This window comes from Salmo trutta, unplaced genomic scaffold (genome assembly GCF_901001165.1).
Source record: "Salmo trutta unplaced genomic scaffold, fSalTru1.1, whole genome shotgun sequence".
Taxonomy (NCBI): Eukaryota; Metazoa; Chordata; class Actinopteri; order Salmoniformes; family Salmonidae; genus Salmo; species Salmo trutta.
The window spans coordinates 313,484-330,173 of NW_021822680.1; the positions used below are offsets into that span (position 1 = coordinate 313,484).

The 16,690-nt window shown below is 43.8% G+C and overlaps 1 protein-coding gene across 6 annotated transcripts in view; it reads left to right on the plus strand.

The window, feature by feature from the left end:
- The window catches only part of LOC115183236 (sex comb on midleg-like protein 2), a 76,310-nt gene that overhangs the window by 26,104 nt on the left and 33,516 nt on the right, over positions 1-16,690 (plus strand). For all 6 annotated transcript variants that reach the window (XM_029744585.1, XM_029744581.1, XM_029744582.1 and 3 more), the window contains one exon: positions 9,078-9,166. In XM_029744585.1, coding sequence (XP_029600445.1) covers positions 9,078-9,166 — 89 coding nt within the window. The remainder of the gene's footprint in view (positions 1-9,077; positions 9,167-16,690) is intronic.

The following is a 16,690-nucleotide window of genomic DNA, read 5'->3' on the forward strand; positions in this document are numbered from 1 at the left end:
ACAGAGTGATCACCAGCCTTGTCCTCGTCAACACTCACACCTATGTTAACGAGAGAATCACTGACATGATGTCAGCTGGTCCTTTTGTGGCAGGGCTGAAATGCAGTGGAAACGTTTTTTGGGGGATTCAGTTCATTTGCATGGCAAAGAGGGACTTTGCAATTCATCTGATCACTCTTCATAACATTCTGGAGTATATGCAAATTGCCATCATACAAACTGAGGCAGCAGACTTTGTGAAAATTAATATTTGTCATTCTCAAAACTTTTGGCCACAACTGTACATTTGATGCAGCATTAGGACAACTCATTGTCACAATGAGCTGGTCTTGGATCATTTACCAGTCATTGTTTCAATGCAGCCTTGAAATGCGTGAACAGAGTCCAGGAACCAAGATGATTTGGATGGACTCCGTCATTCCGGTAGAGTATCTTCTGTTTCCAGGTGGTGTCAAAGTTATCAATAAAAGTGACTCCAGCAGAGCTACAGTAGTCTTTTAGCCAGATGTGTAATGCCAGCAGTCTGCTGAATCTTTCACACCCGCGGCCCAACGATGGTACTGGACCTGAAATTATTGGCCCTTTTTTGTAGTCTTTTTTAATGCTGAAATCAGTTCATTTTGAAATGTTCCGAGCTAGCCCTCCTGATGTCATTTGACCCCACATGGACTACGACAGTGTCAGCTCCTGGCAGTCGGAAGCAGCCGTGTTATGTCCCGTACTCGTGCTCCTGGGTAGAACAGTCAGAAGCAGCCTGGTTATGTCCTGTACTCCTGGGTAGAACAGTCAGAAACAGCCTGGTTATGTCCTGTACTCCTGGGTAAAACAGTCAGAAGCAGCCTGGTTATGTCCTGTACTCCTGGGTAGAACAGTCAGAAGCAGCCTTGTGATGTCCTGTACTCGTGCTCCTGGGTAGCACAGGGTTTTTGCCTTGGGGACCGAGATTTTTCTCACCATAGAGCTGCCTATGATGACAACTGGTGATGTTGAATGGGCCGGTCTGGTGAGGCTGCGAGCTCAGAGGATCTGAACCCGAGGTAGAGGCCACCGGAGAGGGAGACAGAGCCGAGGACGAATTCGCAGGTACCTCCGGATCCGATTTTGATTGGGAAGCCAACACTGACGAAGGTGCCGGAACCTCTGGATCCAGGGCGGCAAAGCTGTTTCTGGTCTGTGTCAGTTCCGGGCTCAACATCTCCATGGAGACCCCTGTTGCCAGAGAACGCCTTCTTCGACTTCCACGGCGAATGACGTACCTCCATGGCTGGTTGGTTGGGTCGAGATCAGCTTTGTTCTCCAGGGAAGGGGGAGACCCCTTCTGGGATGGAACCCTGGAACGACTGGCCAGTCGGCTGTGGAGAGCGGCGTCCGGCTACTGGGGTGGAATAAAAATAGAAATTAGGTGGGCGTTGGTTCCCCAGTAGCTTATGTAGGTTTGCTACTTGCTTGCTAAGAGTAGCTGCTTCACTCCTATAGTCCTCCACAAGCAAGCAGTTGCTACATTGAAAGTCAACGCAGTCCACATTATCCCGGAACAAAGCAAAGTAAACGCAGCTCCTGCAACGTTGGAAACGTTCAATAGCGGCCTCCATCTGAGACCGCTGAGCCAGTTAGGCTAGCTGGGCTTTCGCGTTTCTCCCCCTATACGGAATCTGGCAGGATCCCGGGAAAGATTGCAGCGGTCACAGCAATTTAGCCTAACTGAGCCGCAGGATTCAAAATAAAGTATATAAAACACTGTCAGCTTTTAAACTGAGGTGTTTTAGTTCAGGTTTCAGCGTTCAGTTCGACAGGTTTCAGTTTCAGAGTTCGACAGCGTTCAACAACAACAAACATATGTAGCGAGGCTATATACAGGGGGTACAGAGTCAATGTGCGGGGGCACAGGTTAGTCAAGGTAATATGTACATGTGGGTGGAGTTGGTGACTAGATAATAAACAGAGTAGCAGCAGCGTAAAAGTTGGGGTGGGGGCGACAATGCAAATAGTCTGGGTCGCCATTTGATTAGCTGTTCAGTAGTCTTATGGCTTTGGGGTAGAAGCTGTTAATAAGAAGCCTTTTGGACCTAGATTTGGCTCTCCGGTACCGCTTGCCGTGCGGTAGCAGAGCGAACCGTCTATGACTAGGGTGGCTGGAGTCTTCGACAATTTTTAGGGCCTTCCTCTGACACCGCCTGGTATAGAGGTCCTGGGTGGCAGGAAGCTTGGCACCAGTGATGTACTGGGCAGTACGCACTATCCTCTGTAGTGTCTTGCGGTCGGAGGCTGAGCAGTTGCCGTACCAGGCAGTGCCCTCTGGTGCAGCTGTAGAACATTTTGAGGATCTGAGGACCCATGCCAAATCTTTTCAATCTCCTGAGGGGGAATAGGCTTTGTCGTGCCCTCTTCAGAACTGTCTTCGTGTGTTTGGACCATGATAGTTTGTTTATGTGGAGAGCATAGCAGGATGTCTTATAAGCGTCCGGGTTAGAGTCCCGCTCCTTGAAAGCGGCAGCTCAGTGCTTCTGGTTGGGTTATGTACGTACGGTCATTGTGGGGACGACGTCATCGTTGCACTTATTGATGAAGCCAGTGACTGATGTGGTTTACTCCTCAATGCCATCGGAGGAATCCCAGAACATATTCCAGTCTGTGCAGCAAAACAGTCCTGTAGCTTAGCGTCTGCGTCATCTGATCACTTCCGTATTGAGTGAGTCACTGGTACTTCCTGCTTAAGTTTTGGCTTGTAAGCGGGAATCAGGAGGATAGAATTATGGTCAGATTTTCCAAATGGAGGGCGAGGGAGAGCTTTGTACATGTCTGTGTGTGGAGTAAAGGTGGTCTAGAGTTATTCCCCCCCCCCCCCCTCTGGTTGCACAGTTAACAGGCTGGTAGAAAAGTCCTTTTGGACTTTTGGCGATCTCCAAGCGTGTGGTCATGTGCCTTTTACTCAGGAGTGGCTTCCGTCTGGCCACTACCATAAAGGCCTGATTGGTACAGTGCTGCAGAGATGGTTGTCCTTCTAGAAGGTTCTCCCATCTCCACAGAGGAACTCTGGAGCTGTGTCAGAGTGACCATCGGTTCTTGGTCACCACGGCCCTTCTCCCCTGATTGCTCAGTAGGGCTGGGCGGCCAACTCTAGGAAGAATCTTGGTGGTTCCAATCTTCTTCCATTTAAGAATGATGGAGGCCGTTCTTGGGAATCTTCAATGCTGAAATAATTTGTTGGTAACCTTCCCCAGATTGGTGCCTCAACACAATCTTGTCTCGGACAATTCCTTTGACCTCGTGGCTTTGGTTTTTGCTCTGACATGGACTGTCAACTGTGGGACCTTATATAGACAGGTGTGTGCATTTCCAAATCATGTCCAATCAATTTTAGAATAAGGCTATAATGTAACAAAATGAAGAAAAAGTGAAGGGGTCTGAATACTTTTCGATTTCACTGTATACGTGTAGTCGAAGATATTTTTGCGAAAAGTCGAAGTGTGAAGACCCTCTTAGCTTGTTAATGTAGCCTAAATCAAGTGTAGGCTATTTGCTGTTGACTCCCGCAAATGCAACTCCAAAAGCCTGTGGAGTTTGTGAAATATGAACCTGAGACACAAATATAGATTGCTATTATTTGCTATACGTATCATGATGAAGATGGTCCCAATTTAACACCCTATGCCTGCTCCCTATTAGAAGTTACATTAAGGCACAGGCGTAGCTCAAAGAAGGGCTTATGACCAACTGGTGCAACCGGTCCCTGGTGATTTTGAAAAACACTGCTTGTGCCTGTCAATGCAATACAATTCTACTCCGACGCGCTCTGCAGAAATTGGGAGAACAGATCACAAAACAATAGCATCTGGCGCAGAGTATGTGAGCAGGGCTGGAGTGGGACTGGAGTGTGCCCAATTCTACTGCCGCGCTCAGCGAGTTTCCCAAAGGCTGGAGTGCCTTCTCACCCGCTCCAATTTCGCTCCAGTACCGTTCACTTCACCAGCTCAGGGCATGCCCGGCCGAGCATGCGTTAATAGTCTACTTGTGTGCTGCTATAGCCCCTTGCTTTAGCTAATGTCATGGAGTGTGGGGGCTAATTTCTGCATTACCAAATGAGGAGAGAGACAAACTTCGCACACCAGTCAGAGTTATACTTAAATTACATCTTTAATAATAAGAGCTTTGCAAAAGCACTTTGACTTGTGCTTTTGTGTCAACACAAAAGTACAAAGATATTTTATAGCCAAGATATACCCCTCTCAACCTACATGACGAACCACAGATCTTAGAAACAGTTCACAAATGGACTTTATATTTGAGAAAGGAGTATCCCTTACCCAGATAACATTCGCTATAAATTATCGTTCAGTTTGGTCCCTATGACGAGGTTCTAATCTCGTTCCTGGTACTTCATAGCACAAAAACACCATCTCATCCAATGGCATAAATCAATTGACAACTCTAGATACTCCCATCTCAAGTAAACCCCCCCTCTTGATCCCACTCCTGGACAAGCTCACTGAGGCAGTGACTTGCGCACAGACATTGTGGAGACAAATAATTGGTTCCCCATTAATCACGCCATCCCATGCTCTATAACAAAGCTTTCTTATTGTCCGACAAGCTTTCTCTACTCTTAACCTTGTTCTGAACACCTCCAAAACAAAGGTCATGTGGTTTGGTAAGAAGAATGTCCCTCTCCCCACAGGTGTTATTACTGCCTCTGAGGGTTTAGAGCTGGAGGTAGTCACCTCATATAAGTACTTGGGAGTATGGCTAGACGGTGCACTGTCCTTCTCTCAGCACATATCAAAGCTGCAGGCTGAAGTTAAATCTAGACTTGGTTTCCCCTATCGTAATCGCTCCTCTTTCACCCCAGCTGCCAAACTAACCCTGATTCAGATGACCATCCTACCCATGCTAGATTATGGAGACATCATTTATAGATCGGCATGTAAGGGTGCTCTCGAGCGGCTGGATGCTCTCAATTGGCCATGAGATTTGCCACCAATGCTCCTTATAGGACACATCACTGCACTTTATACTCCTCTGTAAACTGGTCATCTCTGTATACCTGTCGCAAGACCCACTGGTTGATGCTTATTAACAAAACCCTCTTAGGCCTCACTCCCCCCTATCTGAGATATCTACTGCAGCCCTCATCCTCCACATACAACACCCGTTCTGCCAGTCACATTCTGTTAAAGGTCCCCAAAGCACACACATCCCTGGGTCGCATCTCTTTTCAGTTTGCTGCAGCGACTGGAACGAGCTGCAACAAACACTCAAACTGGACAGTTTTATCTCAATCTCTTCATTCAAAGACTCAATCATGGACACTTACTGACAGTTGTGGCAGCTTTGCGTAATGTATTGTTGTCTCTACTGTCGTGACTTTGGGTCACCATTAAACTGAAGACATGTTTATCAATTAACTCCCTGTAATTATTATCACGCGATTAAACTGATTAATTGTAATTAACTAGGAGATCGGGGCACCAAGGAAAATATTCACATTACAAAGTTCTAATTTTCCTAATATAACTTTCCTATATTATAACATTATATTCTATTATAGTATAGGCCGATTATCTTCTGGTTTAAATGGTGTATTTTACCTCGCGTCCAGTCTCATTCCAAACGTCGTAAATTGTTGTATCTGCACGAATCCAGCCTTTACTAAAAGTCATCCATACATCAATTGTCTTAAAATCATTTATCCACTAAACTAAGTAAGTAACTAAACTAAGTAACACAGAAAGCATACAAACAGTAATTATCGTCACAAAGAATTGGTAGAGTAATGTGCCCTAGTGGGCTAAACAGGCATGGCTGCCTGTTAAACAAAGGGTCATAAAAGGTCAGCTGAGGAGGCACACAGAGTTCATTAATATTAACAATTGATATGCTAATCCTTTGCACATGAACGCTCACTCATTCGGGAACGATTGCAATCAATATATATTTACGCTCAGTGTGTCGTCGGGATCCTTGTTGGAGCATCGTTCTGTTGGAGAGTTCTCTGTCTCTGTCTCTGTCTCTCTCTCTGTCTCTCTGTCTCTCTGTCTCTCTGTCTCTCTGTCTCTCTGTCTCTCTGTCTCTCTGTCTCTCTGTCTCTCTGTCTGTCTGTCTGTCTGTCTGTCTGTCTGTCTGTCTGTCTGTCTCTGTCTGCCTGTCTCGGCTAGAATGGATCTTTCAAAGCGACATTCATTAATGTCGTTATAGGATGGATGTTTCGTCGGTCTTCGCGTTCAATGATATAATTTCTAGCTGCAGAGTATTAATATCTAAGACTTGTTCTTATTCTGTCGGTATCGATAGTCTAAAAGTTAACCACGTGGTATAGTTCACTTTCAGTAGAGGAATTGCATGGTAAAATCTATTGGCCAACTTGTAATGGAGTGGAGGCCTGGTCTGAAGAAAGTAAATCAGGGTGGGGTTTTATAGTGAACATAGAACAGGCTTGTCACATGACGCCTGGTCCTGTCTGTGTCCCTGGGGTTTGAACATAGAATGTATTTATCACATTAACCTCTCTGGCGCATGTGGGACGATTTCGTCCCACCTACGTAACAGCCACCTGAATTCAGTGGCGCGATTTTTGAATCGTTTGAAATACTATTACTTCAATTTCTCAAACATATGACTATTTTACAGCTATTTAAAGACAAGAATCTCGTTAATCTAACCACACTGTCCGATTTCAAAAAGGCTTTACAACGAAAGCAAAACATTAGATTATGTCAGGGGAGTGCCCAGCCAGAAATAATCAGACACCCATTTTTCAAGCTAGCATATCATGTCACATAAACCCAAACCACAGCTAAATGCAGCACTAACCTTTTATGATCTTCATCAGATGACACACCTAGGACATTATGTTATACAATACATGCATGTCTGTTCAATCAAGTTCATATTTATATCAAAAACCAGCTTTTTACATTAGCATGTGACGTTCAGAAAAAGCATACCCCCCGCAAACTTCCGGGGAATTTACTAACAGTTTGCTAAATTACTCACGATAAACGTTCACAAAAAGCATAACAATTATTTTAAGAATTATAGATACAGAACTCCTCTATGCACTCGATATGTCCGATTTTAAAATAGCTTTTCGGATGAAGCACATTTTGCAATAATCTAAGTACATAGCCCGGCATCACAGGGCTAGCTATTTAGACACCCAGTTCAGCCTTCACCAAAATCACATTTCCTATAAGAAAAATGTTCTTACCTTTCTTGTTCTTCGTCAGAATACACTGCCAGGACTTCTACTTCAATAACAAATGTAGGTTTGGTCCCAAATAATCCATCGTTATATCCAAACAGCGACGTTTTGTTCGTGAGTTCTAGACACTATCAGAATGCTACATCACGGTCTCGCGCATGGCGTGACAAAAAATGTCTAAATATTCCATTACCGTACTTCGAAGCATGTCAACCGCTGTTTAAAACCAATTTTTATGCCATTTATCTCGTAGAAAAGCGATAATATTCCGACCGGGAATCTGCAATGAGCCTAAACAGCCGAATGAAATTTCTCCACGGGGATGAATCGTGCACGCGCCTCATTCAATGGTCCTCTGATCGGCCACTTACCAAAGGCGATAATCTGTTTCAGCCTGAGGATGCCTCGTCATCCTTCATGTTTTTCCCGGGTTCTGAGAACCTATTGGAGCCCTGGGAATTGTCACGTTACAGCTAAGATCCTTACTTTTCAATAAACAGATGCAAGACGCACGACTCCTTGTCAGACAGGCCACTTCCTGCATGAAACCTTGTCAGGTTTTTGCCTGCCATAGGAGTTCTGTTATACTCACAGACACCATTCAAACAGTTTTAGAAACTTTAGGGTGTTTTCTATCCAAACCTGAACAATAATATGCATATTCTAGCTTCTGAGTTGGTGTAGGAGGCAGTTAAAAATGGGCACAGATTTTTTCCAAAATTCTCAATACTGCCCCCTAGCCCAAACAGGTTAACATCAGTACACAGCATCTCAATGTATCACAAATAGCTTTATCCTTATTAATACATTCTATACAACCATTTGGATGCAAGTCCCATAGCTGAGGCTATTATATAAACCGTTTTATGGTAATATGGCTATATTGTCTCTTCTGAGTATCACAAAATTGTACCAAGCGGACCAGTTCGTAGCTGGATTCTTCACCAATCTTCCATACCTTCTCCAGAACATAAATGTCGTTCGGTTCCCCAATTCTGTGAGTTGGAAGAATTTCCTGTGTCTCTATGAAACCCCTCTGTGTCTCAACTGGGCCATGTGGCAAGAGATTCTCCTCTAGAATTTTACAACCCCTTCACACAGGGCCTGGGTGGGGGGAGGTAGGTTGGGGGATGGTGCAACAGGGAGGGGGTCAACTGTCCTCCCTGTACTCAAAGAGGGCAGCGTCATGACACTACCTTCTTGCCCTTTGTGCTGTTGTCTGTACCCAATAATGTTTGTACCATGTTTTGTGCTGCTACCTTGTTGTGTTGCTACCATGCTGTGTTGTCATGTGTTGCTGCCTTGTTATGTTGTTGTCTTAGGTCTCTCTTTATGTAGTGTTGTCTCTCTTGTTGTGATGTGTGTTTTGTCCTATATTTAATTTTGTATTTATTTTTTGAATCCCAGGCCCCCGTCCCCGCAGGAGGCCTTTTGATAGGACGTCATTGTAAATAAGAATTTGTTCTTAACTGACTTGCCTGGTTATATGCATGGTCCATTATGTTAAAATAATTGAAACATCACTTTTACTAATTTTATTGGGCTCATTTCTGGAGGTGGAAATTCTGTTTTAACAGCATTTTATTTTCATTCATTCAGTCCTACATAAAAATGATTGCAGTTTAGTACATGTACAAAATGATCCTCTTTCCCTAAAAGTATGATGGTCATTACTTTTTTTACATGAAAGGGGAGATTAACTTGGCCTCAGACAATCGATTTGAGGTCCACCTAAGGTCTCAGCCATGGGATTTTTGTTGTTGTTGCTTTAAGTCTTTTCCAGTTGATACACTAGCCAGAAACGTTGTCCTTAGAAGGGCTATGATACCTCTTGCTGGGGTGGGGAGAAGCCCTTCTAAACATTCTATGTATTCTGCAGGCTTCAGAATGAACGCGTCTTCCTGGCCCATGTTTCTGCTGAGAACCCTGAATGGAGCAGAGATGGCCCCGGCTACCGCTTTTAAAAAGGTACGTAACCCTTAAAACCTCTTGGACTTCCCCTAGGATAGGGGGCGCCACAGCGCATTTTGAAAAAAATTTGTGCCCATTTTAAACGGCCTACTACTCAAACTCAGAAGCTAGGATATGCATATAATTAATACTTGTGGATAGAAAACACCCTAAAGTTTCTAAAACTGTTTGAATGGTGTCTGAGTATAACAGAACTCGTATGGCAGTCAAAACCCCGAGACCGATCGTAACAGGATGTGGAATTCTGAATTGTGGACTCAACTTCACATCTTTGCCTATTAACCACACCGTGAGCTATGGTTCATTGAGCACTTCCTATTGCTTCCACTAGATGTCCCCAGTCTTTACAAAGTGTGGAAACTGACAGTGTGGAAACTGACAGAATGACACGCTGTTGAAATTGGTCACAGGAGGAGGGCCATCACCATTATGACGCCGGCGGCCCTGTCTACCCCCTCCTTTCGAAACGTTTTGAAACACAATACAATCGTCCCCCTCGAATCTTATTGGCTCTCTTGTTGAAACAGGCCCTGAAGATTTATGTTATACAACGTTTGACATGTTTGAACGAACCTAAATGGGGAAAAAAAATTTTTTTTTTAAATTGCTGTCCCGCGGCCGACGAAGGTTTTGGATCAGCCTTCAGACGCGCTAACAACAACAAGCTAATGGAACATAAAGGATGGACTTTTTCGAACGAAAATACATTTGTTGTGGACCTGGGATTCCTGGAAGTGCTTTCTGATGAAGACAACCAAAGGTAAGGGATTATTGACAATAGTATACAAGATTAGATGTGATATGCGATTGTTCCAAGATGGCGCAGAGCTGTATTTACTAGGTAATTTTCTGAGTATCGCATCCCCTTTTATCGCAAAGTGTGATTACCCAGTAAAGTTATTTTTAAATCTGGTATTACAGGTGCTTTCAAGAGATATTCATCTATAAATCTTAGAATGACAATATTACGTTTCAAAAATGTTTTCGAATAGTAATTGAGTAAATTGTAGCACTGTTTCCCGGGATGCATTTGAGGGAAAATAGTTAGTCAACGTTACGTGCCGATGTAAAATGCTGTTTTTATATATAAATATGAACTTTATCGAACAAAAGAATGCATGCATTGTGTAACATGATGTCCTAGGTGTGTCATCTGATGAAGTTTGTAAAAGGTTAGTGCTGCATTTAGCTGTTTTTTGGTTATTTGTGATGCATGTGGTTGGTCGGAAAATGGCTATGTGGCTACTTTTACGATGTACTCCTCTAACATAATCTAATGTTTTGCTTTTCCTGTAAAGCCTTTTTGAAATCGGACAACGTGGGTCGATTCAGGAGAGGTGTATCTATAAAACGATATGAGACAGTCCTATATTTGAAAAAATATATATATTACATTTCGTTATGCTAATGTCAATAGGAATTTTTCGCTGGATGTTCGTCCCGTACCTTCATTAATCTATACACTGAGTATACAAAACATTAGGAACACCTGCTCTTTCCATCACCAGGAGAATCCAGGTGAAAGCTATGATCCCTTATTGATGTCACTTGTGAAGTGTTGGTCCCAAGGTTTTTTTAACATGTTGCGTTTATATTTTTGTTCAGTGGAGATTAAAAAGGTACCCAACCTTTTATAGATTAAAAAGCTATACAGACCTTATATATACACTGCAAAAAAAAATAAAGGGAACACTAAAATAACACATCCTAGATCTGAATGAATGAAATAATCTTATTAAATACTTTTTTCTTTACATAGTTGAATGTGCTGACAACAAAATCACACAAAAATAATCAATGGAAATCCAATTTATCAACCCAGGGAGGTCTGGATTTGGAGTCACACTCAAAATTAAAGTGGAAAACCACACTACAGGCTGATCCAACTTTGATGTAATGTCCTTAAAACAAGTCAAAATGAGGCTCAGTAGTGTGTGTGGCCTCCACGTGCCTGTATGACCTCCCTACAACGCCTGGGCATGCTCCTGATGAGGTGGCGGATGGTCTCCTGAGGGATCTCCTCCCAGACCTGGACTAAAGCATCCGCCAACTCTTGGACAGTCTGGTGCAACGTGGCGTTGGTGGATGGAGCGAGACATGATGTCCCAGATGTGCTCAATTGGATTCAGGTCTGGGGAACAGGCGGGCCAGTCCATAGCATCAATGCCTTCCTCTTGCAGGAACTGCTGACACACTCCAGCCACATGAGGTCTAGCATTGTCTTGCATTAGGAGGAACCCAGGGCCAACCGCACCAGCATATGGTCTCACAAGGGGTCTGAGGATCTCATCTCGGTACCTAATGGCAGTCAGGCTACCTCTGGCGAGCACATGGAGGGCTGTGCGGTCCCCCAAAGAAATGCCACCCCACACCATGACTGACCCACCGCCAAACCGGTCATGCTGGAGGATGTTGCAGGCAGCAGAACGTTCTCCACGGTGTCTCCAGACTCTGTCACATGCTCAGTGTGAACCTGCTTTCATCTGTGAAGAGCACAGGGCGCCAGTGGCGAATTTGCCAATATTGGTGTTCTCTGGCAAATGCCAAACGTCCTGCACGGTGTTGGGCTGTAAGCACAACCCCCACCTGTGGACGTCGGGCCCTCATACCACCCTCATGGAGTCTGTTTCTGACCGTTTGAGCAGACACATGCACATTTGGGGCCTGCTGGAGGTCATTTTGCAGGGCTCTGGCAGTGCTCCTCCTGCTCCTCCTTGCACAAAGGCGGAGGTAGCGGTCCTGCTGCTGGGTTGTTGCCCTCCTACGGCCTCCTCCACGTCTCCTGATGTACTGGCCTGTTTCCTGGTAGCGCCTCCATGCTCTGGACACTACGCTGACAGACACAGCAAACCTTCTTGCCACAGCTCGCATTGATGTGCCATCCTAGATGAGCTGCACTACCTGAGCCACTTGTGTGTGTTGTAGACTCCGTCTCATGCTACCACTAGAGTGAAAGCACCGCCAGCATTCAAAAGTGACCAAAACATCAGCCAGGAAGCATAGGAACTGAGAAGTGGTCTGTGGTCTCCACCTGCAGAACCACTCCTTTATTGGCGGTGTCTTGCTTATTGCCTATAATTTCCACCTGTTGTCTATTCCATTTGCACAACAGCATGTGAAATTTATTGTCAATCAGTGTTGCTTCCTAAGTGGACAGTTTAATTTCACAGAAGTGTGATTGACTTGGAGTTACATTGTGTTGTTTAAGTGTTCCCTTTATTTTTTTGAGCTATATATATATATATATAGCTTTGACACATACTCATTCCAGAGGTTTTCTTTTATTTTTACTATTTTCTACATAGTAGAATAATAATGAAGACATCAAGCCTATGGAATCATGTAGGGGGGTGCTGAGGAGTATTTCTGTGTGAAATAAAGCCCTTTTGTGGGGAAAAATGTATCCTGATTGGCTGAGGTCTCGCTCCTCAGTGGGCATGTCTATGCCCTCCCATGCTCACCCATGGCTGCATCCCTGCCCAGTCACGTGAAATCCATAGATTCTGACCTAATTTATTTATTTCTATTGACTGATTTCTTTATGTGGCCCGATTTCAGGAAACTAGGCGTTTGTCACAACTTCACAGGAGAGCCATTTGAACGTAATTATTATTATTTTTTTATCAAAATGCGTTTTTTGGCCATAAATGTCTTCTCAAACGTGAACTTTCATGTGCCTTAATAACAAACATGTATACCATCTGTAAATACGAATAACATTGTTAAATTACGAGCCTTATTGTTTTAGCCACAGAAAAAGCTGGGAACCTTCCCACTAGCCGTGATTGGTTGAGATGATGAGTGGGCTGGACATGCCGAGAGAGAAGTTCGGATTGGTCTGCCATGTTCAAGGCGTCTATTTGAGCTCGTCAGTCTTGTGTTGTTAATCCCGTCGAACGCGGCTTTATAAAACATTTATTGTGTAGTGGAGCTGCATACGTGGAGCTGCATACGTGGAGCTGCATACGTGGAGCTGCATACGTGGAGCTGCATACGTGGAGCTGCATACGTGGAGCTGCATACGTGGAGCTGCATACGTGGAGCTGCATACGTGGAGCTGCATACGTGGAGCTGCATACGTGGAGCTGCATACGTGGAGCTGCATACGTGGAGCTGCATACGTGTTGCTCTCAATTTTCTGGAGGATCAAGTTTTGAAATCAGTGGAATTAGAGTCTGATAGCTAAAGAGATGGTGAAAACACCTGTCTCCGGATTACATATTCAAATTAAGGGCAACCGTGGTATGGCATTCCTAACAGCATTCTTACATGGGTATTCATCTTGTCCAGATGGGATAGGGCAGGGTGATGGCGATTGCGTCGTCTGTGGACGTATTGGGGCGTTAATCAAATTTACATTTACGTCATTTAGCAGACGCTCTTATCCAGAGCGACTTACAAATTGGAGTGGGTCTAGGGTATCAGGTAGTGTGGTGATGATATGATCCTTGACTAGTCTGGGGCGGCAGGTAGCCTAGTGGTTAGAGCGTTGGGCCAGTAACCGAAAGGTTGCTAGATCAAATCCCCGAGCTGACAAGGTAAAAATCTGTCACTCTGACCCTGAACAAGGCAGTTAACCCACTTTTCCTAGGCCGGCATTGTAATTAAGAATGTGTTCTTAATTGACTTGCCTCTTTGAAGGTTAAATAAAATAAAAATTGTCTCTCAAAACACTTCATGATGATAAGTCATTTAGTTCAGTTATCTTAGCTTTCTTGGAAACAGGATCAATGGTGTCCATGTTGAAGCATGTGGGGACAGCAGACTGGGATAGGGAGCGATTGAATATGTCCGTAAACACACCAGCCAGCTGGTCTGCGCATGCTCTGAGGACGTGGCTAGGGATGCTGTCTGGGCCGGCAGCTTTGCGACGGTTAACACGTTTAAATGTTTTACTCACATTGGCCATGGAGAAGGAGAGCCCACAGGCTTGGGTAGCAGGCCATGTCAGTGGCACTGTATTGTCCTCAAATCGAGCAAAGATATTGTTTAGTTTGTCTGGGAGCAAAACGTTGATGTCTGCGACAGGGCTGGTTTTCTTTTTGTAAATCTTATTGACTGTAGACCCTGCCACATACGTCTCGTGTTTGAGCTGTTGAATTGTGACTCTACTTTGTCTCTCTACTCATGCTTTGCTTGTTTGATTACCTTGCGGAGGGAATAACTACACTGTTTGTATTTGGTCATGTTTCCAGTCGCCTTGCCATGATTGAAAGTGGTGGTTTGGCTTTCAGTTTTGCGCGAATGATGCCATCGTTCCACGGTTTCTGGTTAGGGAGGGTTTTAATAGTCATAGTGTGTACAACATCTCCAATGCACTTGTGAATAAACTCTCTCACCGAATCAGCGTATACATCAATATTGTCTGAGGCTACCTGGAACATATCCCAGTCAACGTGATCGAAGCAATCTTGAAGCATGGAATCTGATTGGTCAGACCAGCATTGGATAGACCTGAGCACGGGTGTTTCCTGTTTAGCCTTCACCAAACTCCGATTTACTATTAGAAAAGTTTGATTACCTTTGGTGTTCTTCGTCAGAATGCACTCCCAGGACTTCTACTTCAATAACAAATGTTGGTTTGGTCCCAAATAATCCATAGTTATGTTCCGACAGCGGCGTTTTGTTCGTGCGTTCAAGACACTATCCGAATGGTAAATAAGGGTCACGCGCACGGCGCATTTCGTGCCAAAAGATTTCTAAATATTTCATTACCGTACTTCGAAGCATGTCAACCGCTGTTTAAAATCAATTTTTATGCCATTTTTCTCATAAAAAAGCGATAATATTCCGACCGGGAATCTGCAATTAGGTAAACAGACGAAAGAAAATAAAGCACGGGCTCAACTCGGGCACGCGCCTAAGCCCTTTGTCCTCTGATCGGCCACTTGGCAAAGGCGATAATGTGTTTCAGCCAGAGGCTGCCTCGATATCGTTCAGCTTTTTCCCGGGCTCTGAGAGCCTATGGGAGCTGTAGGAAGTGTCACGTTACAGCTAAGATCCTCAGTCTTCAATAAACAGAGGCAAGAACAACAACACCTTGTCAGACAGGCCACTTCCTGCATGAAATCTTCTCAGGTTTTTGCCTGCCATATGAGTTCTGTTATACTCAAAGACACCATTCAAACAGTTTTAGAAACTTTAGGGTGTTTTCTATCCAAAGCCAATAATTATATGCATATTCTAGTTACTGGGCAGGAGTCGTAACCAGATTAAATCAGGTACGTTTTTTTATCCGGCCGTGTAAATACTGCCCCCTAGCCCTAACAGGTTAAGAACACATTCTTATTTTCAATGACGGCCTAGAACGGTGGGTTAACTGCCTTGTTCAGGGGCAGAACGACAGATTTTTACCTTGTCAGCTTGGGGATTCAATCTAGCAACCTTACGGTTAACTAGTCCAACGCTCTAACCACCTGCTTTACATTGCACTCCACGAGGAGCCTGTCTGTTACGCGAATGCACTAAGAAGCCAAGGTAAGTTGCTAGCTAGCATTAAACTTAACTTATAAAAAACAATCAAATCATAATCACTAGTTAACTACACATGGTTGATGATATTACTAGTTTATCTAGCCTGTCCTGCGTTGCATATAATCGATGCGGTGCGCATTTGCGAAAAATGCACAATCGTTGCACGACTGTACCTAACCATAAACATCAATGCCTTTCTTAAAATCAATACACAGAAGTGTATATATTTTTAAACCTGCATATTTAGCTAAAAGAAATCCAGGTTAGCAGGCTATATTAACCAGTTGAAATTGTGTCACTTCTCTTGCGTTCATTGCACGCAGTCAGGGTATATGCAACAGTTTGGGCCGCCTGGCTCGTTGCGAACTAATTTGCCTGAATTTTATGTAATTATGACATAACATTGAAGGTTGTGCAATGTAACAGGAATATTTAGACTTAGGGATGCCACCCGTTAGATAAAATACGGAACAATTCCGTATTTCACTGAAAGAATAAACGTTTTTTGTTTTTGAGATGATAGTTTCCGGATTCGACCATATTAATGATTGTAAGTCGCTCTGGATAAGAGCGTCTGCTAAATGACTTAAATGTAAATGTAATGACCTAAGGCTCGTATTTCTGTGTGTTTATTATAATTAAGTCTATGATTTGATATTTGATGGAGCAGTCTGACTGAATGGTGGTAGGCACCAGCAGGCTCGTAAGCATTCATTCAAACAGGACTTTCGTGTGTTTTGCCAGCAGCTCTTCGCAATGCTTTAACCTGTGTGGGCTAGGTAGGACGTTAGCGTCCCACTCTATTCAACAGCCAGTGGAAGAGCGTGGCGCGAAATACAAAAACCTCAAATGCAATCATTTCAATATTTCAAACATATGACTATTTTACACCAATTGAAAGATAACTCTCGTTAAGCTAACCACATTGTCCGATTTTCAAAAAGGCTTTACAGCGAAAGCAAAACATTAGATTATGTTAGAGTACATAGACACAAATAACCACACAGCCATTTTTCAAGCAAGCATATATGTCAGAAAAACCCAAAA